A 22,234-nucleotide genomic window follows, 5' to 3' on the forward strand; every position below is an offset into this window, starting at 1 on the left:
TATAACATAAATGTGAGTCTTGTGGATTGATTGAAGTTAAAAAAAAAATTCTGACTATGTTAAGTATTTTATGTGAATGTTTTATAACAATTCTGTGAAGATCATAGCTGGTCGACATGTTTCAGCCCATGGTGCCCAGTCGGGTCAGCAGGCTTTTTTCAGGACCATGTAGTTGTATGCTACTATGTAGTAACGTGCCGGAGTTAGTAGTGCACTTACCCTTCTTCTTAAGTGAGCCTGTTCGCTCACTTATGAGTTAACGATGAATTGTGTCTACAACTGGAAAAATAAAAAAGACCGTAAAGAAGAACAATACAGCAATTAAGGATCTATTGTGATCTCATTTCTGTCAAACTTGATGCTTACAGTTATCTCTTAATAACTACAGAGTCTCTGGGCCATATTATCAAGAACGGCTATAACATTACCGCCGCTTTAGCAGCAGGAAACTGCCGCTAAAGTGGCGATAAGGGGCTTGATCATATGCCCTTGAAAATTCCCATAGAAGCTCAGGTTTGATGTCCTTCCCACCAGAACCTGGGCTTCTATTGGAATTCTCTAGGGCATAGTATCAATCCCCTTATCGGCGCTTTAGCGGCAGTTTCGTGCCACTAAAGCAGCAATAATGTTATCACCGTTCTTGATGATATGGCCCTTTGAGTAATGCCAAGAGAGGAAGAATATCACATCTGAGCGTTGCTGTAATCAATGCGTTAATCGAGTGCAGGACTGATTAGTGTGCGAGTGCCGTTGAAAAGGAGGAAGAATAAATACAAGTTAGAGCACGTGGAGCGCATTAAGAGCCACTCGGCATATTTAGAATGATGAAAATTAGGCCTGGGCGGTAAATTCCGTTCTGTTCCCGGAATTTGGGTATTTCACGTTCCGCGGAGAACGCCCAAAATTCTGCGTTCCGCGACTTTGCGAAATTTTTTGCTTGTTCGCGTTCTCAAAATGCATATTCACGAGATATTTCCCCCCGAGCACGCAAACAGGGATTGCGAGCAGTAAAAAAGCATTGCGAAAAAGCAATTCCGCATGCTCACGTAATTTCTGCGTGTCCGCTGAGATTACGCAAATTTCGCCCACCCCTAGTGAAAATGCTACCTCATTTGGGAGATGACACTGCTCTGTCGGGTGGGACGGGAGGTCGGACACTTTCTGTGGAAGGCAAGTAGAGGGAAGTAAAGGGATTGAAGCTTTACCATTGTGGCGCGCAGTAGCGTACCGTGTCCTCCCGTCTAAGAAACAATACCTTTGTGAGTTCCTGTTTGCAACTTGTGCTGGCTCCGTCATCCATGCCCCGGTGATGCGGGCAGGTAGAAGATGCTATTTGTAGAAGTATAGTGATGACCAAAGAGTTGGCATAGTTGATAGACTATGTTTATGCGTTAGTCATCATGTAATGTCTGATAATTCTTCCCAGGGCAGATTCTTACTTTGGGTATAATTAAGATTCTGAAATGGTGTCATTTTGAACAGTTGCTTTTAGGAAGGTCCAACTGATTCTTGGCAGTTCATCATCGTAAACGCGATAGTGGGTGCTGCGCTGTTATACGGCATGAATGATTGGCATGGTTGAAAGACTTAGGGCCATATTATCAAGAACCTGGGCTTCTATGGGAATTCACAAGGGCATATTATCAAGCCCCTTATCGCCACTTTAGCGGCAGTTTCCTGCCGCTAAAGTGCCGATAATCTTAACTCCGTTTTTGATAATATGCCCCTATGTGTTAACATATGGTGGGCAGGCAATATCAGAACTGAACTGCCAACGTCACACCAATCTAGCACCTTGAACTATGCCGAAAGTACCACTTTGCATTTAGGAATCATTCTTACACTCATAACCCAAATTTAAATAATTGATGACCCACCATACCGCAGTCACTGTCGGACCATGTGCTGTTCTTTAAAAACTGCTGGCACCGTAACGGCTGAGCCGCATGAGCCTGGCAGCGCCAGCATTACGGTGAGCAGCTGGGCAATTGGCAGGGTGAGGCATGCTGATTTGTACATACCACCTGGCTTGCACAAATTATTCAGAGCACCTCCTCGATCTGACAACGGTGATTAGATGTGATCCCCCCTCACGGATCGGTACGCGCCGCAAATTATTGTTGGTTTCGGGAAGGGTCCTTGCTGATTCGGTCGCATGTGTGCTAAGCGCTTCTCCCCAGCAAGACCCACTAGTTCCCCCAAACCACTTCTCAGGTACAAGTTCCTCTCCATGGAAGCTTTCCTGCCTGGGCTTCCTTTGTTCCTTGATGGATCCCTCGGGCATATTATCAAGCCCGCGATAAAAGCGTTAGCGACATTTTAAAGTCGCTAACGCATTTATTAATTATCGCACTATTCTCAATACGTCTCTAACCGGAGTTAGAGACGTATTCCTGACTTTATCTATCGCCCTCGCGCTGGGGGCGATAGATAACGCTAATGGGATGCAGGGTGGGCGTTCCCACGTCCAACCACATGGAGAATGTGGTTGGAGGTGGTAACACCGTATTATCAAGGCAGACGTTGGGAGAGGCAGACCTGCGATAAACTCGTTTATCGCAGGTCTCCCAACGCCTGCTTTGATCAGGTGTTAGGCATAGATAACATGGGGGTGTGGATCATAAAGCTGAATCCACCCCCCCATATTATCAAGGCACACATTAGCGCGTGACAACAACGCTTGTTTTCACGCGCTAATGTTCCCTATCGCCGACTATCGCCGGATTTAATATCGCCTACGTGTTGCGCATTGATAATACCGCGCTATCACGGCGATAAAATCCGGCGATAGCCAGCGATAGGGAAATGTGCGATGTGGGTCTTTTAACGCACATCTTGATAATATGCCCCCCTATTCCTGATCCTTGGCAGGAGCACTAGCCATCTGCCCATGTATCTTTCGTAGAAGGAATAAACTCACCGATTTTGTGGATATTTTATCAGCCACCTGCAAGATGACTGTGGCTTGAAGCAACCAGCAGGCACTGGAGGTATGCACAGCTGAATATGCCTCTGGTGCAGTTATCTCACCCGGCTACCTACTCTTTATATTATCACTCAAATTCTTCTCTTTTTAAGAGGAAGTGGAATATAGACACCAACATTTACTTTGAAAATTGATTTTTGAGGCGATTGAGCCCATCCACAGCGCTCCCAGCCTTCTATTCCTGCCTCTGGTGCAGTTACCCCAGATGGCTACCTACTCTTTCTATGTTCACTCAAGGTCTTCTCTTTGTAAGAGGCAGTTCAATACAGACACCAGCTTATACTTTAAAGATTGATTTTCAAGGTTCTTAAGCCCACCCACAGCTCTCCCAGCCTTATAGCTCACCGCCCCTGAAGAGTACATCTCACAGTGGCTCTGGAGGGACTATTGGGCCTGATTCACAAAGGAAAACGTACACTTTTGTGTAACTTTACTACTTTTTAGTATTCACAAAGGTAAACTTAGACCAAACGTGTATCTTTACTAATAGCAAATTACCTTTGTGAATTCCGAAAACTAGTAAAGTTAGACTTTTGGTCTAATACTGAAATGAAGTAAACTTGCACAAAAGTGTAAGTTTACCTTTGTGATTCGGTTCCATTGTGTCTCTCCTTTGCCATCACCTGGGTGAACTTACAAACGTCTGGCCCCATCACCTAATTCGACCATTTAACTGTTCACAAGGCGGCAACCTTCATGCACGCTACTTCCAAGAAACCCTGATGGTGTAATATCAAGGAATTGCACATTGTCAATGCTGCCCACTGTAATGGATCTTGAGTGCAGGATTGATAGTGGAGGACTGGTGAGGGTGGGAGCGAAGGGGAGGGACCCACCTCCTCCTTGAGTGACATTGGTGGAAACCTGTTGGATGAAGTGGGGCAGAAGGAAGAGTTGGGTTCCTTGCACTGCCGTTGAAGTTATTCCTGCACCTCTGTGTTGTGTGCTACTATTGTCTGTATTTCTCTCAAGACCCGGAGGTGCCAGTGTTGTTGAATCCTTGTGTGTGGGTCTTTGTCTGCATAAGTAAAGGATGCTGGAGTTGGACTTCATGTATCAAAGTATTTTGAAGTGTGTAGTTCTGCAGGAAGTCTCATATGTCACTTTACGTCCAGACTAAAGATTTTTTTATGAGAGCCCTGCATCCCTTTTACACCATGGAAAGTGGCACATGCGTGACGCAGGACTCTGAATCAGATTTATGAAACCATGCAAAGCCACCCTGATTGGCTAGAGTGATCTTATGAATCTTGAGTATGGAGATGCAGCACAAATCGCATTTCTCTTCGCTCAGCAGGCATTCCATGGATGTGGTGGTAGGTGTTTCCACGCAACACCCATGGATTTTGATGCTGTTCCAGATTTTAAAATCATATAAACTTGGGGAAGCACCACCGCCATCTTTTATTCATGTATCAGGCCTCTGTGGAGGCAAATGAACTGCCTCTGACACGTTGCGAGGCAGTTATTACCATACTGAAGCCTGGTAAACCCACAAATCAATGCAATTCGTATAGGCCATTATCTATCATAAATGTGGACAACAAAATATTGGCCAAACTTATCGATAACTGCCTCGCGCCACTTCTTCCAGACATGGTCCGAACAGATCAGTCCAGCTTTGTGCCCAACCGGTTTACCGCACACAACCTCCGTACATTGTTTGCGGTCATGCATGGTGTGGATCCAAACCTAGCAGCGATCACCACCCTCAAGGTGCCAATAAGGCAATTGATTCTTTGGAATGGCCTTTCCTGTTCACTCCTCTTCGACATCTCGGCCTGAGCCCACCTTTTGTGAACCTCAGCTATTGTACACCTCCCCAACTGCTATATTACGTGTGAATGGAATGTTATCTAATTCGTTCCCAATTAAACTTGGCACCCGACAGGGGTGTCTTTGATCCCTGATTTTGTTCACCGTAGACATGGAACCCCTGGCGGTTCGTCTGCATCAGCATCATGCTCACAGGGGGCTCAAATTCCGAGCAAGGGCAATATTAATGTCTATGGACGTGGGCAATATTGCGATATACTTTACAAATCCTCAAGACCATCTCAATCCCATCATTCGGGAGGTCATTTTGTTTCGGGGTATGTCTGGTATAACATTAAATTGGGCTAAATCTGTTATCTTCCCTCCTCACAGACAGCACAACGCGATTCAACTCTGAATTCTCACTGGAATGGGCAACGGAACCGGTGCGATATCTAGGCATATGGCTCAACCGCTATATGGGCACACAATGGCAGGCCAATTATAGTAGGGCGATGTCCTGGGTGGAAGAAAGTCTCCCAACATGGAATTGGCTCCCCCATTTGCTATCTGGATGATTAGAGATTGCCAACATGGTGGTGTTGCCTAAATTCCTATATATTTTCCTGAATCTCCCCATGCCGCTTACCCAGCAGTTCTTTAAAAACCTGGTGTTGAACATGATACCGTTGGATGAGCAGGAAACAGTCTAGGATAGCCAGGGAAACGCTGTGCTACAGGGTAGTCTCAATGCACCTGACATGGCATGATACGCATGGTGCGCCCAGGCCCAATATTGACATTGTTAGCTATATCCTATCAATTTCAGCCACACGCAGTGGTAGAGGCTGACTTGACCTTCCCGCTCCCGCTCCCCACTGCGCTGTACCAAACATACAAATTCACACGTACTGGAACCGACACTGTCGACTGTGTTAGATGAGCGCGGGGCGGTTTGCGAAGACGTGCAAATCTAATTTGGATATATGCTCCGTCCATCTCCTCAGTACACAACCCCATGGTGCCAGCACTACAGCATGATGATATGATCTCATGAACGTATAATAGACGCCAGTTCACATTTGCTGTTTTATACACAGATGGCCAATTCATTCCACCACCCGCACCGAAAGACACTCTGTGTCCCACTACGATGGATATACTTGTATATCATCAACTCGGTGCCACCTGTCGAGCGAGTCATGACACCTTGCCAAGCCCCTACCAATACTACATACCCGAGAACACATACTGACGAACACTTCACATCGCAAGCTTGTCACTAGATTCTATACTGTTATGCATAATAAGGCACCCATGTGCACTCCTAAAGCTCATGCCAAATGGAGGCTGGACAAGGATCCACCTATATCCTCTGAGCAATGGACATATTGCTTGGAACAAACTACAGCCCTTTCACCCAACTATAGACTGTGCCTCGTACACTTTAGATTATACCGTACGCCCATCCAACCTCACCGTATGGGGTTAAGGGAAGAGGCGCGCTGTGAAAGATGTTCATCACTTTAGGCCTCATTTTCACATTTATCCTGGGAATGTCCAAGAATTGCGGACTATTGACGTGATGTACATTCCACACTTCAACAGATCACTGGTCACCATATTCCTCAAACACCGATAGTTAGCCTCCTTGGCTGTGTTAAAGACCTGCCGCCTAACCGCTATACCCCTAATATTGGATAAGCGCCAACTGGCTGAATATTGGGGCAAGAAAGCTGCTGTCAAGGTCACACTATGGCTACAAGATGCAACATACTGCCAAGAACGGATGTACGACATTACAACGCATGCTTTTACATCGCATGCTTTTACAACGCGGTTTTTACAACGCATACCATTACAACGCATAGTGCTTTTGGGCGCTGGATAGTGAATAGTTTAATTTACTATTCCAACTCCAGTCCCCGTGGACACTAGGGAAGGTTATTGGATAGTAAATTAACCTATTCCCTATCCTAGAGCGCCCCCCAGCGCAATGCGTTGTAATGGTTTGCGTTGTAATGGTTGCGATGTAAAGGCACTGCGTGGTAAAAGTTGCGTTGTAAGTGATGTTTCCCGCCAAGAACAATTGGCCAATTACCGGGAACCGTTGCCTCTGCCGGCTCAACATTGGAGAACCATTTGTTTTTTTATTTATACGTTTTTCTGCAAATGGAACAAACCATGTTCGAATACAATATCAAGTCTATCTTACATTATACATCATTCAGATAATAACTGTATACAGCACAGCACTTAGTGGCATTTAGCATAGAAATTAAACTTCTCAGCAATGACACAGAATACCAACACATGTAACTATTATGCAACAGGTTTAAGTAGGTCGGGATGGTCACGGTAACTAGCTGGTAACAGGCTCCCAGAAATTAGAAGGTTTGGCAGTTGTGGGCAGCTCTTCTGCATATAACAAAAAGTTTTCTTCACAATAGAGTCCAGTATCCAACAAGATACAGTATGTGCCTTCCTGCTGTCCCAATGCATGGCCACTCTTCGTTTTGCCAAGAGCAACATTATGGCGGCCAATTTTTTCTTGGTAGATTTTAAATGGGTCAAATGACCCAGCAAACATAATTGTGGCGTGCAATCTAGTTTACAATTTAGGATTACATTTAGCAGCTGGACACACCTGCTCCCAGTAGAGTTTCACTTTACTACAATACCAAGCTAGATGTCCAAAATCAGCTTGGTCACTCCTACTTCGTTTACATTTTGCGTCTATACACAGCCCATGTTTGTGTAAGTGGAATGGAGTGTGGTAAGTCTGGTGCAAATATTTATAATTAATGATACGTAAATTCCCATTGGCTGTGAGAAGATCAGTTAATGCACAGCGGGCTTGCCACTCCTCCACTGCTAGAGGCGTTTCTAGAGAACCATTTTTAACATATGTTAGGCTTGTACTAATTTCTGTCCTGATGATGATCCTAGTATTGTTGTGAAAGGATCGAAACGTCGTCGAGCCATGTAAACAGCATGCACATGAATCCACTGAGATTTAAAAAAGTGCATTTTCTGTTTGTACTACGCTTGCTATAATCTACATTCGACAAGCTACCCTTTTCTTGCCTGAAATGTCTTCCTTGTTTTGTAAATGTCATGTAATTTTCTAGGATACAAGATTGTGTCCCACTATATTGTTGTGTTGTTCACAGAATGACTCTGAATTTATTGGTTGATTAAATTGAATGTCCGGGCTCAACACTTCTAACATAGCACTGATTCCAGCCTATATTTATCTATTCTCACTATTTGTACATTATAAGGACCATTGTTCTAAATATATGATTGCTACCCAAGGTGCTTATTTACCTTGTGGGTTCCCTTCTTTGTTTTCAGAAAAAAGATCAATGTAATGTTGTGCTAAATGCCAATAAATAAAATTGCTTTAAAAAAAAAACTTGGGGAAGCGCCAAATCCTTACGAATCCCGAGGTGAGGCATAACGAAGAGAAATATCTTTATTTCTCCTCATATTTTCATCTTTCTATGTGCATCCTGCAGCACACACAGAAAAAGGAAAATGCCTTTTAGGATTTTTTTTTGTGTGGGAAGGTGTCCCTTGCGGCACAAAAACAATCCTGCCGACAACACAGGCACCCTTGCACCATGGTGAAAGGTTGTATTCGTTGGCTCTAGGCTGCCGAAACAGCACCAGCGCAGGAAGAGAGGACAGGAATGAGCCGTAATCCATAAATACGGTGCATTCCTGTCCTTTCACTTTGGCGTAGGGCAGTGTAGCGAGGTGCCGTGCTGTGCTACCCTACACTAATATGCCGCTAATGATGTGCTAACTGTAGCGACCACCGGTGCTCGCCCGTATCTCACCGAGTGCCCCGGTGTTCTACGTGAACCACACCGCACCTGTCATAAATGCGCCTTAAGAAGGAAGCCGCTCATGGTCTGTTCTCTCCGCAGAGTGTCGCGACGTCCTCCTCCATCTGATGTTGGACATAATGAAGGAGCTGATGGAGAAGGGCGAGGAGGAGGAGGCCTGCGTCGAGCTGCTCAGCCACATCCTGGAAGTTCTCTACAAGGCTGAGAAGGTACCGCCTTTCATTAAAACCGACCAATCATAAACCTACCTTTTAACAATGTGTGTTTCTATTGGCCTAGCTGATAGTTTCGTTTTTAACTAACAAAGGCACCCAGGTTTTTCTTCATATCTTATCAACAGTAGATATTATATATTTTTTTAAGTGTTTAAGTGTATCCAGTATGTGGAAAACCCATCTACACAAGGACATACCAGCACAGTTTCTTTGTCGTTGAGTTGTAGAAAACAGCCCCCAGCCTCTTGCAGAGTTTGGCTCTGCAGTCTCTGACCTGTGGCTAGTAGTTCACTGCTCCGCGCTGTGCTTAAGAAATTTCTTGAGCCACTTCTGCTGCTCCTCGGCTGTGTGGACCTCCAGGTTGACTCTGTGTGTATGGGGGGAGGAGGGTTGAATCTCCTCCAGTCTGTCCACCCAAGGATTTTCCCCTATCTCTAGTCTGTGTCCTGCTGGCAATGTTGGGATCAGACTAATCCCGGGCGTAGTTCACGTAGTAGCGCTACGTGTAGCTATGCAAAGTGCACTTCGCACTATGCGAGCTACGCATGGCTACGCGAACTGCGTAGTGCACTGTGCAAAATGCTGTTCGCACTGATTGCACAGTGCCGGATGCTTCTCCGCACTGTGCAATCAGTGCAAACTGCATCTTGCACAGTGCAAGCGGTCGTTTTCTGCCGCTCAAGTAGATTTCTACTCGAGCAGCAGATTTCTCAACGCGGACTGGTAGTTTCTCATCGCGAGCATACGCGACCACTCGCAATGAGAAACCTGACCTCCCCGCGTTGAGAATCTCGCCGGGAGGTTTATTTTCCACGCTCTCGATTGGCAACTTGATGTTGCTGATCGTGAACGAGGAAAAAATCTCGCGGGGATGTCATTTTGCTTGCTCGCGGTAGACGTTGAGGACCGCGAGCAAGCAAAAAATGACCGCTATGCTAGCTATCAGTGTTTGCACTGTGCTACGTGCAATTCGCGTAGTGCGAAGTAGCGCAAACTTCGCAAACTACGAAGCGTAGTGCTACGCCCAGGGTTAGATCAGACATGTTATGTGGAAGGTCCTGGCTTCTGGAAGCCCTCAGTCCAGCCTGGCAAGACTTTGTAAAGGCGCAGCATGAGGTCACGTGTTCCTGGGTTCTGAAGTCTGCTGATCGTAAGCCTTGGCTGCTTGGCCTCTCTGTGCCCCGGGAGTCACAGTCCTGCTGGGGGTTCCTTGGCCTCTCAGGGCACAGCGCTGCAGTACCTAGACCTGGGGACCCATGAGTAAGGGGCAGGCATCTTCACCAGCCCCCCCCCTGCCCCCCTGGATCTGAAGCACTTTCATAATACCTTGTCACTTTCTTGTTTTTCCCTCATTAATGGCCCCTTGGGTCTGTGCTCTCCTGTCTCTCTGCCTCCCCCTCCCTCTCTGATCTCCCTGCATACAGATGGGCGTCCTCGTGCGCCCCTCAGATCTCTCGTGCAGATGTTGCAGAGTCTTCGGGCCTCTTCGCCACCTCCTTTTGATGAATCTCCCCCCTTTTCCTCGCCGCGGCTCAGACACCGCACAGAAGGCGAGCCCGGCTGATTTACACCGCGATAAAAACACTCTCTCCTCCGCACGGATTCAGGGAAGTAAAAATTGAGTTTCTAATGAAACTCCGCTTTAAAGCTTCTCTTTAGCAGGCGCGGCGAGGGCTCGCGCATAATGCAAGCTGCTGCCGCCGCCGCTCAGTATGCAGGGCTCGCGAGACCCAAGGCTAACAAAAGGAAGGGCTTTGTTAAACAATAAAAAACACACACACTGCACAAGCTCCCCGAAGGCCCCGGGCCCTAGTGATCTCCGCAAATAAATCACGAGTGTGCCGTGATCAGAAATGCGCTGCTCGATACACAACCCACGTTGTGAGCAAGTCTGCATAAATGCACAGTGCGCCTTAGCACCATCGCCCACCGCTCAAAGCGCTACAATTGACAATTGTCTGTTGTGTGACCCTCGTCAGTGGGCACCGCTGGAAGAGTGCGCGTGACTCCCTTTTGTTGTTGTACAAACAGACCTGGTCATGAGATCCTTTTACGAGTGTCGATCAGACAGCGATAAAGGGGCGTTCCTCAGTTTCAAAGGATGCAGAGGGTGATTGCTCGGTATGCAGAGGCGGCAGCAGCGCCCCCTGTCGAGTGACGATCAATCACAATCAAATTCTTTATTCAGTTTGTGTTAGAAAAACATAAAAAGACAATAGCAATATATAAAAACAGTACATAAAAGCAAAATCCATAAAAACCAGTACATAAAAATATTACACCGGAAGAAAGTGGCTATACAGCTTCTAAAAATGTATAATTACTCATCCCGAATGTCCGTATAGAGACTACAGCTCTTAAAAAACAAACAACATTTGCAACCACAAACTCGTGCGGTAGCGTCTGTAAATATAAAAAAGCAGGGCGAACTTGTAAAAAACCTTGGGCCATATTATCAAGAAAGGGCGATACATTATCGCCGCTTTTATCGACAGGAAACTGCTGCTAAAGCGGCGATAACGGGCTTGATAATAAGCCCTTATGAATTCCCATAGAAGCCCAGGTTCTGGAGTTAACCTGGGCTTCTTTGGGAATTCACAAGGATATATTATCGAGCCCATTATCGCCGCTTTAGCAGCAGTTTCCAGCCGATAAAAGCGGCGATAATGTATCGTCCTTTCTCTATAATATTGCCCCTTTTCCTTTTAGTATTGGTGCGATAAAGGCTCTCCTGGGTTCCCTATAAAAAGTGCAAACCGTCATAAAGTGTATGCTGTCCTGGCCGGATTTTTTGTCACTTCCTGGGGGCCCAGGGATTTTAACAACCTTGTGATGAAGCAGGTTCAATCTGAGTCTTGCAAGCAGATATATCCCTATTCTTTTTTTACAAAGGTTAGATATGGCTCTATATCCAGCGTAGCACTTGCCGAGACATATTTCTTAAATGATGGTTTCGACCATCTCTTCTTTAAGTAATGTTGCCCTTTACATAAAAAGGTCCCTTACCCATTTATAAACCCCCATGGGGAGAGAGTCCCTTACCTACCTGAGCCATTAAACTTTTTTGACTCGGTTGAGTGACATGCGGTCCCTCATAAATAACCGATTCAAACCATGCTCCTCCTACGACCAAATCATAACCCAGCCCAGCAAAGGCCGCCAGGCAATCTCAATCAATCTAGATTTATAAAGCGCGGCTAATCACCCCACAGGGTATCCAGGTGACTGCAGACCCCAGAGACTTATTCGATCAGCCAGGTTTTGGGGGCCATTCAGAATTCCAGAAGTGAGGTGATGGTCCGGAGGTGCGGGGAGGAGGCTGTTCCAGGCTTCTGCTGTCATTTGGGAGAAGGAGAGTCCTCAACATCTGCTTCGGTAGATGCAGGGATTATGGGCAAGTGAAAGGGAGACGTAGCATAGTCTTCTTGATGGCTGGTGGAAGTTAAGGCAGTGGTTAATGTCGGCGGGTCCTTGGTTGTGTAGAGCCTTATGTGCATGAGTCAGCAGCTTGAATTGGCATCTCTTCTATACATATTGGGATGTCTGAGGATGAGTCTGGCTGCGGCGTTCTGTATGGTCTGAAGTCTCTGTAGAAGGTGTGCGGCGATTCCTACTTAGAGGGCTTTGTCGAAGTCCAGTTTGCTAGTGATGAGGGCTTGCGTCACGGTGCATCTCGTGTGTAGAGGTAGCCCCTTGAAGCTCTTACATAGCTTGCGCAGAGTGAGAAAGCAGGTGGAGGGGATGGTGTTGATCTGAGATTTCATGATGAGCTTGTTGTCAATGATGATTCCGAGGATTCTGGCGTGGTCGGAGGGAGTGGGTGTGGGTCCGAGGTCTGATGGCCACTAAGAGTCGTTCCATGTGTTGCTGCTGTTGCCAAAGATCAGTACTTCCTTCTTGTCTGTGTTCATCTGCAGGGAGTTGTTCTTTATCCAGTCAGTGATGTTTATCATGCATCTGTGGGAGTTGGTTCTGGTGGTGGTGGGGTCGTCAGTGAGTGAGAGGATGAGTTGGGTGTTGTCTACATATGAAATTATGTTGTAAAGTGTGGGATCTGACTATGTTAGTCAGGGGAGTTATATATGTATCGAAGAGTGTGGGTGATCTCTTTGGGTTGGGAGGTGAAAGGTGAGAGGTGGATATTCTGAGTTCTTCTGGTGAGGAAGGAGGTGATCCATCTGAGCGCGTCTCCTTGGATGCCGATGTGGTGGAGTCTTTCGATCAGTGTGTGATGGGATACAGTGTCAAAGGCTGCCAAGAGGTCAAGAATGATCAAAGCTGCTGTTTTTCCTCGCTGAAGGAGGGTTTGGATATTGGCGGTGGCTGCGATGAGGGCGGTCCAGGTGCTTTGATTATAGTTGGTTCTGCTCCAGGTATGTCTTAAGTTGATTGTTTATGTTCTTTTCCAGTACCTTCGCTAGTAATGAGAGCAGTGAGACTGGCCAGTAGTTTTTGTTTTCGCTGGGGTCGGCAGAGTGTTTTTTGAGTAGTGGTCCGCATTTTGGGATGTTTCCAGGCATATGGAAATGTTTCAGTGGTGATATAGGTGTTGAGTAGGGTGTTGAGTATGCTGCGCGTTGATTACAGTGGTGGCATATCTGTCGAGGAAATCTGTTGGTTGGGGTTTGAAGTTTCTGTATATGTGTTGGACAGGCCGCATGGTCGGGCTGCCCCCTCCCCACAATGGGACCTGGACCCTGGCTCCCCCTGCATCCCCCAGCCAGAGTCCCCGACGACCACCCGAAGCACCCTGCAATTCCTCACCCACAAGACACCAGCTCCGAACCCAGCTGGCCCGGGTCACCATCCACACCACGGCCTCGGCCCAGCCACCATCTTGGACCACTACAGCACGAGGCCGCGTGGCCTCAACTCGACCCTCACCCCGGGCCCGGCCGGGCCCGACATCGAGGCACCAACCTCCCCCCGGGAGGCAGAGTGACCACTTGGCGAGTCAATGGGAGAAAGGAATCGTCAACGGCTCTCCTCCGCCAGGTGTCGATCACCCCCGGCCGCCTGGGCGCTGGCTCCACCCCCATGCTGGGTGTCTGGACTCCCTCATCCCGGACCTCCCGGCCCCCCAGGCGCGAGGGTCCGGACATCAAAGGGGACCAGACCTATAACTGGGGCAGGACCAGACCAGGAAGGCAGTTGTATCCTGGAGTCGAGAGACCCGAGAAGAACTCATCCGTGACTTGGCCTGCTGGCGCTGCCGCGGCCCTCTGCCTCGTGAAACCATCGTCTTGGCCTGCTGGCGCTGCCGCGGCCCTCTGCCTCGTGAAACCATCGTCTTGGCCTGCTGGCGCTGCCGCGGCCCTCTGCCTCGTGAAACCATCGTCTTGGCCTGCTGGCGCTGCCGCGGCCCTCTGCCTCGTGAAACCATCGTCTTGGCCTGCTGGCGCTGCCGCGGCCCCTGCCTCGTGAAACCATCGTCTTGGCCTGCTGGCGCTGCCGCGGCCCGCTGCTTTAAGAGACTATCACCTTGGCCTGCTGGCGCTGCTGCGGCCCGATCCCCAGACACTCCAGCTCGAGGATTGTGAGCTCGCCTGTTACCACTACCTGTACCGATCCGGTACCAAGACTGTCCCGCTACCCCCTTTCCCTACCGAGACTAGAAGTGAGAGGACCCCCGGGTCCAAGATCTCCTGTATCGCTGATATCCTTGCCTTAAGAACCCTATATAAAGCCTTGAACTCGACTTGGTGTGGTGCCTGTTTGTGGGGAGGGAGGTAACTTGTCTGTACGATCGCCGGAGACGGTCCCCCTCGGGGATCTCTCCCTCGGTGTCCGGCCGACCCTCAGGGTCCCCGTCTAACATTGGTGGCCAGCGACGGGATCCGAACCTACGCATAATCGTACAGAAAGTCACTCGCCCCACCACACACAACAACCATGTCAATAGAGAGCGGAACAACGGAGAAATTTCAGATGGAAAAATTGGAAGACTACAACCACCGGGAACTGAAGCAATATTGCATAGAACTTGGACTTCCAACCACAGGTCTTAGCACAAAGGAAGACTTCAAACGAGCCCTAGAAGCTTGGGCGGAAACGGGTACGGCCGTACCCCGAACACAAACAACCGAGACGAGCCCCGCACCAACTAAAGAAAGAGCGGATCTCTCCCTGGAAGAGATCCGAGAAAGAGAAAAAACCAGACTCCACGAATTAGAACTTGCCCGACTTCGCTTGGATGGGGAACTCAAGCTGGCAGAACAAAAAATAACCCTGGAACACTTACGGCTCAGGGAAGAGCGGGAAGACAAGCAAAGACAGAGGGAGCTAGAGGAAAAGAGACTAGAGTACGAACATGAGCGCAATCTCAAAGCACTGGAGGTCCAGAAACAGAATAAAGACCTTGGGCTCCCCGAACGACCGACCCCGTCTGCCTCGACCGAACCCAAGGTTCACATCCCCAAAGATGTCATCCGGGAATACCACAAGAACGATGATATACAGCAGTGGTTTAAAGCCTATGAGGTGGCAATGACCTCCCACCGGATTCCCCGAAGCGATTGGGGGGCCGGTTTATGGGGGAGGTTTGTCAACGAAGGGCGGGACGCCCTGCTACAACTCCCGGACCAGCTGATGACCTCCTACGACCACATGAAGGCCGCCCTCCTCACTCGATACGGGCTCACACCGGAGATGTACCGCCAACGGTTCCGCGACTGCAAACGGATTCCGGGTACAACTTGGGTGGAGTACGTGAACTTTTTTAGCCGAGCCTTCGAGGGGTGGATCAAGGGCAACAAAGTAACCACCTACGAACAACTCTTTGACCTTATCGTATGGGAGCACCTGTCGAACAACTGCTTCGTGGAGCTCCGGCAACACCTCCTGGACAGTAAGCTAACCGACCCTCGACAACTAGCCGTCGAAGCCGACCGGTGGGAAAGCACCCGAGTTGGCAGGAACGCACCCAGCGAATTATCCAGACCGTATCGCCCCCGAGGGGGAGGAGGAAGTCAGGGTCGGGGGAGAGACCCCGGCCCCTCGTCACCCCCCAGAAACCCCTCGACCCCGGTTGGCCGAGGAAGCCCTGCCGTCCGGGCCGGTTTCCGGGCCAACATTACGTGCCACAGGTGCCAGCGACCCGGCCACTACGCAAGTGATCCCAATTGCCCAAAGAACCCGAACACTACCCCCCGCCAAGTTGCAGCGGCGGCCCTAGGGGAAGAACTAATCCCGGAAGACCAGGAAGAGTACGAGACCGATCCCTCTGAATGGGCACCCGCCGCCATGGCACTGGTCTGCTTAGGGGAGAGAGACATGATTCCGCGGGCCCCCCTTCCCGCCAACACCCAGAAGTACGGTCAATGGGTCAACATTAATGGCCGCCGGGCGGAAGCCCTCCGCGACACCGGGGCCAGTGTAACGGCGGTCCGACGCCACCTCGTCACTCCAGACCAAATCTTGCCGAACATTCTTTGCCCTGTCCGATCAGCCGACAATTCCGAAAGCCTATGCCACATGGCCTGCGTCCCCTTCGAGTGGGGGGGAGTAACAGGGATGTTAAAAGTAACTGTCCGCGATGATGCCCCCGTGGACTGCCTCCTAGGAAACGACCTTGAAAGCTCTCCCTGGGCAGCTGTCGAACGGAGGGAGCGCCTGGGGATGCTTGGCCTCCCCGAATGGGTCTGCGTCACGACCCGGTCCATGACCGCCCGCGCGGTCCCCAGCCCAGAAGAGCCCGAGTGGCCAGAACCTCCTCCCGCGCTCATCCCCGAGGAGGCCGCCCCAGAAGCCAGTCCATTGACCCAAACCGAAGAAGGATCCGACCAGCTTCGGGACGTCCCTGACCTGGCACAATGGCGGCAGGAGGGAGGCCCCACGCAGGAACAATTCCGGGCCGAACAGAAAACCTGTCCCTCTCTCGAAGGACTCCGGCAGCAAGCCCTGGCCCAGAGCGCCGGGGAGACCTCGGGGGCCCACTGGATCTACTGGGACCAAGACCTGCTCTACAGCGAGCAGAAAGTTGCAGAACTAGGGGCCAGTCGGGTGCTGGTGGTGCCCCTTCGCTTCCGAGACTTCCTCCTGAACTTAGCCCACGATGTCCCCCTTGCCGGACACCTGGGGCAGGATAAAACCTACGACCGCCTGGTGACCCATTTTTTCTGGCCCCACATGCGGAAGGATGTCACCAACCACTGCAAGGCCTGCCCCACCTGCCAGGCCAGCGGGAAAAGTGGCCGAAAAATCAAAGCACCATTACAACCCTTTCCTGTCGTCACCACCCCGTTTGAACGAGTAGGAATAGACATTGTGGGGCCCCTCGACCCTCGAACAGCCCAAGGACACCGGTTCATCCTGGTCCTGGTAGACCACGCCACCCGCTATCCCGAAGCCATCCCCCTTCGGACTGTGACGGCCCCCGTGGTGGGCCGGGCCCTGATGGGGATCTTCTCCCGGGTGGGGTTCCCCCGAGAGGTCGTCAGTGACAGGGGCACGAACTTTATCTCCAGATATATGAAGTCCCTCTGGCAGCAATGCGGGGTCACCTACAAATTCACGACCCCCTATCACCCGCAAGGAAACGGACTGGTCGAGAGATTCAACCGCACCCTCAAGGGGATGATTATGGGTCTAGAAGAACCCCTTCGACGCCAGTGGGACGTACTGCTTCCATGCCTCCTGTTTGCCTATCGGGAGGTCCCGCAGAAGTCCCTCGGCTTCAGCCCCTTTGAACTACTGTACGGGCACCCCGTCCGGGGCCCCCTCAGCCTAGTCAAGGAAGGTTGGGAGCAGCCTCCCCAGAAAACTCCCCCGGACATCTACCGATATCTCCTGGCTCTCCGCAACCAGACCCGGCGGTTCCGAGACACCGCCAAAGCCAACCTCGAGGCCAGTCAGGAGGACATGAAGAGGTGGTACGATCAGCACACGTCCTCCATTGAGTTCGAACCTGGACAACAGGTCTGGGTGATGTCCCCGGTTGAGCCCTGTGCCCTCCAAGACAGATGGTCCGGGCCCTTCAAGGTAATCGAACGCAAGGGGCCCGTCACCTATTTAATCGACATGGAGACTGCCCGGAACCCCCTACGGGTCCTCCATGCCAACAGGCTCAAACCCCATTTTGTGCGATCCGAACTCAGCCTCCTGATGGCTACCGATACTGGGACAGAAGAAGACTCCGAACCCCTTCCAGACTTACTGAGGGCCCTCGAGCAGGATGGCTCGGTGGAAGGGGTCCAGCTCTCCGAGGCCCTGTCCCCGGAGCAACGCCAAGACTGCCAAACGCTCCTGAGGCAGTTCGCCTCCCTGTTCTCCCTCACCCCCGGAGTCACCCCCTGGTGCCTCCACGATGTGGACACCGGGGACAGCCCTCCTATTCGACACCGGGCATACCGCGTACCAGACCGGGTACGAGCCTGCATCCAGACCGAGGTGTCCAAGATGCTGACCCTAGGAGTGATCGAACCCTCAGACAGTCCCTGGGCGAGCCCAGTCGTCCTGGTTCCCAAGGCAGCTGCCCCGGGCGTTGCCCCTGAGCTCTGGTTCTGCGTGGACTATCGAGGGCTGAATGCAGTTACCCGGACCGACGCTCATCCCATCCCCCGGGCAGACGAGCTAATTGACCGGATGGGGGCCGCCCGCTACCTGAGCATCTTCGACCTAACAGCGGGCTACTGGCAGATCGGCCTCACCCCTAGGGCCCAAGAACGATCCGCCTTCTCTACCCCAGACGGGCACTACCACTTTAAAGTCATGCCCTTCGGCATGAAAAACGCCCCGGCAACGTTCCAACGGCTGGTAAACCAGGTACTGGCGGGCCTGGAAGACTTCAGCGCCGCCTACCTGGACGACATTGCTGTGTACAGCCACCAGTGGACCGACCACCTCCGCCACCTGCGGGAGGTTCTACACGCCCTCCAGCAAGCAGGGCTCACCATCAAGGCCAGCAAGTGCCAAGTTGGCCAAGGGTCCGTGACCTACCTGGGACACCAAGTGGGAAGCGGGCTGGTGGCCCCTCTCCAACTCAAGATTGCTGCCATCCAGGCCTGGCAACCCCCGACGAGCCAAACGGAGGTCCGGGCCTTCCTGGGGCTCACCGGATACTACCGGCGGTTCGTGAAGGACTATGGCAGCATCGTGGGGCCCCTCACAGAGCTCACCTCCAAAAAGAGCCCCAAAGCCGTCAACTGGACCCCGGACTGCCAATCAGCCTTCGAGAAGCTAAAGACCGCCATGTGCACGGCCCCCGTGCTCCAGGCTCCCGACTACAGCCGGGAATTCCTTGTGCAAACGGACGCCTCCGATCATGGTGTGGGGGCCGTCCTCTCCCAACTCAACGCCGAAGGGGTCGACCATCCGGTGGTCTTCATCAGCAGACGCCTCTTGCCCCGAGAACAGCGCTGGAGCACCATTGAGAGGGAGGCCTTCGCCGTAGTCTGGGCACTCAAGAAGCTCCGGCCATACCTCTTCGGCACCCACTTCCGGGTGCAAACAGACCACCGACCCCTGCAATGGCTGATGCAAATGCGGGGGGAGAACCCGAAGCTGTTGCGCTGGTCCATCTCCCTGCAGGGGATGGACTTCACGGTGGAACATCGTCCAGGCCAGGACCACGCCAACGCCGACGGCCTGTCACGCTTTTTCCGCCTCAGCGAGGAGAGTCCCCAGGAAGATGGCTGACTCTCCCCGCCTTCAGCTGGGGGGGACGCATGTTGGACAGGCCGCATGGTCGGGCTGCCCCCTCCCCACAATGGGACCTGGACCCTGGCTCCCCCTGCATCCCCCAGCCAGAGTCCCCGACGACCACCCGAAGCACCCTGCAATTCCTCACCCACAAGACACCAGCTCCGAACCCAGCTGGCCCGGGTCACCATCCACACCACGGCCTCGGCCCAGCCACCATCTTGGACCACTACAGCACGAGGCCGCGTGGCCTCAACTCGACCCTCACCCCGGGCCCGGCCGGGCCCGACATCGAGGCACCAACCTCCCCCCGGGAGGCAGAGTGACCACTTGGCGAGTCAATGGGAGAAAGGAATCGTCAACGGCTCTCCTCCGCCAGGTGTCGATCACCCCCGGCCGCCTGGGCGCTGGCTCCACCCCCATGCTGGGTGTCTGGACTCCCTCATCCCGGACCTCCCGGCCCCCCAGGCGCGAGGGTCCGGACATCAAAGGGGACCAGACCTATAACTGGGGCAGGACCAGACCAGGAAGGCAGTTGTATCCTGGAGTCGAGAGACCCGAGAAGAACTCATCCGTGACTTGGCCTGCTGGCGCTGCCGCGGCCCTCTGCCTCGTGAAACCATCGTCTTGGCCTGCTGGCGCTGCCGCGGCCCTCTGCCTCGTGAAACCATCGTCTTGGCCTGCTGGCGCTGCCGCGGCCCTCTGCCTCGTGAAACCATCGTCTTGGCCTGCTGGCGCTGCCGCGGCCCTCTGCCTCGTGAAATCATCGTCTTGGCCTGCTGGCGCTGCCGCGGCCCCTGCCTCGTGAAACCATCGTCTTGGCCTGCTGGCGCTGCCGCGGCCCGCTGCTTTAAGAGACTATCACCTTGGCCTGCTGGCGCTGCCGCGGCCCGATCCCCAGACACTCCAGCTCGAGGATTGTGAGCTCGCCTGTTACCACTACCTGTACCGATCCGGTACCAAGACTGTCCCGCTACCCCCTTTCCCTACCGAGACTAGAAGTGAGAGGACCCCCGGGTCCAAGATCTCCTGTATCGCTGATATCCTTGCCTTAAGAACCCTATATAAAGCCTTGAACTCGACTTGGTGTGGTGCCTGTTTGTGGGGAGGGAGGTAACTTGTCTGTACGATCGCCGGAGACGGTCCCCCTCGGGGATCTCTCCCTCGGTGTCCGGCCGACCCTCAGGGTCCCCGTCTAACAATATGGTTGTGATCTTGTCGTGGAAGAAGTGGGCGAGGTTGTCAAACAACTCCTGTGAGGGTGTGATGTTGTTCTCACTGGCAGCCAGTTTGGAGAATTACTCATCAATGTTGAAAAGTTCCTTTATGTTGATACGTGTGGCAAAGGCTGTCTTCTTTGTTGTGCTCAGCAGGTGGTGGTAGAGGTTGAGGGAGGTATAAAGACTGCCCTGTTGGAGGTGTCCTTGCTGGAGCGCCATCTCCTCTCCAACAGTTTACTGTCTCGTTTCACTGTTCTGAGTTCTTGGGTGTACCAGCTGGCCTTTTTGGAGGATTTTATCTGGATGTTGCTCTTGATGGGGACAACTCTATTGGTGATCCAGGCGTTGAAGTTTTTCACTTCCTGTTCAAGGTTGGTGGTGGTAGCAGGGTTGGAGGTGTTGAGGGCGTTCGCCCAACTGGTCTCTGAGATTGTGTTCCACCTCCGGTGGGGGACATTTGTCATCTTGAGGGTGGTGGTGTGGGGGCTGGAGATGCTGAAGTGGATGATGGAGTGATCGGTCATTGAGAGTTTTTTGACATGGCTGTATTTGATGCGGTTGCTGGAGGTGAAAACTGGGTCCAGCGTTTGTACTGCGGCGTGTGTAGGGTCGTGGACGATCTGGGTCAATTCAGGTTCAGGTTGTCGACATAGAAATGTAGGTCGCCGAGGAAGTTGTAGTCCTTGGAGTGTAAGGCTAGGGGCGCAATGAAGTCTGTGATGGTGTTGCAGAAGCTGGAGCGGGTGCCTCTGATGGTTGTCCTGTCATCTGTTAGAAGCTTAAAATTGAGATCTTTCATGGGGGTGGTGGTATTGTTGGTGGTGGTGGTAAAGTGTATCGTCTCTTTGTGGACGATAGCTGTTTCTCCTCCTGGCTTGTTGGTGCTGTCCTGGTGACTGCTTTTATATCCTTTGGTAATCACTGTTGCAATGTCTGGGGAGATGTGAGTTGGAGCCAGGTCTCAGTGAGGAAGACGAATTTGAGTGCAAAGGTCGCGATGCGGTCCCATAATTCAGTGTAATGCCTGCAATTAGGTCTTTTGGTGGGTGGGGATTCTGTTGGCAGGGAGAAAGGTGAGCAGTTGATATAATTAGGGAGGACACTAGGGCATCACATGCTGTGATATCACATCCTGCATAAGTGAAATATGGGAAATGCTGCAATATCACTTCTGATAGAGGTGGATGATTGAAAATGAGCTCTGCTTATTTGGCTTCTTCACCTAAATATGGTATTTGTGGGAAACCAGTGATGTCACATCGTTAAAGGGGGATGTTGGGAAATGCTGTGATGTCAAATTCTATAAAGGTGGGTGCTGAAAATACGTGATGTATGTCTGGCTTCTTCTTTTAAAGATGGATTTGACAGAAAATCAGTGATGTCACTTCCTGAAGTGGTTTATCCAGAGAAATGCAGTGATGTCACTTCCTTTAGAGGTGGGTGCTGGGAACAGGAGCAACATAACCCTCTGTCTGTCCTCCTCATCCGCCTCCTGCAATTGTCAGCACCCCATAGTAATACACACCAACATTCCGATACAAAACCACTTACCGCAGTGAGCATCAA

At 51.4% G+C, this 22,234-nt stretch overlaps 1 protein-coding gene across 1 annotated transcript in view; it reads left to right on the plus strand.

The window, feature by feature from the left end:
* LOC144821564 (dedicator of cytokinesis protein 2-like) overlaps positions 1-22,234 on the plus strand; it is a 3,201,295-nt gene that overhangs the window by 959,351 nt on the left and 2,219,710 nt on the right. Inside the window, exon 26 of the mRNA XM_078678750.1 lies at positions 8,677-8,804. Within this exon, the coding sequence (XP_078534876.1) occupies positions 8,677-8,804 (128 nt within the window). The remainder of the gene's footprint in view (positions 1-8,676; positions 8,805-22,234) is intronic.

The sequence above is a fragment of the Lissotriton helveticus genome, chromosome 2_2 (genome assembly GCF_964261635.1).
Source record: "Lissotriton helveticus chromosome 2_2, aLisHel1.1, whole genome shotgun sequence".
Lineage (NCBI taxonomy): Eukaryota > Metazoa > Chordata > Amphibia > Caudata > Salamandridae > Lissotriton > Lissotriton helveticus.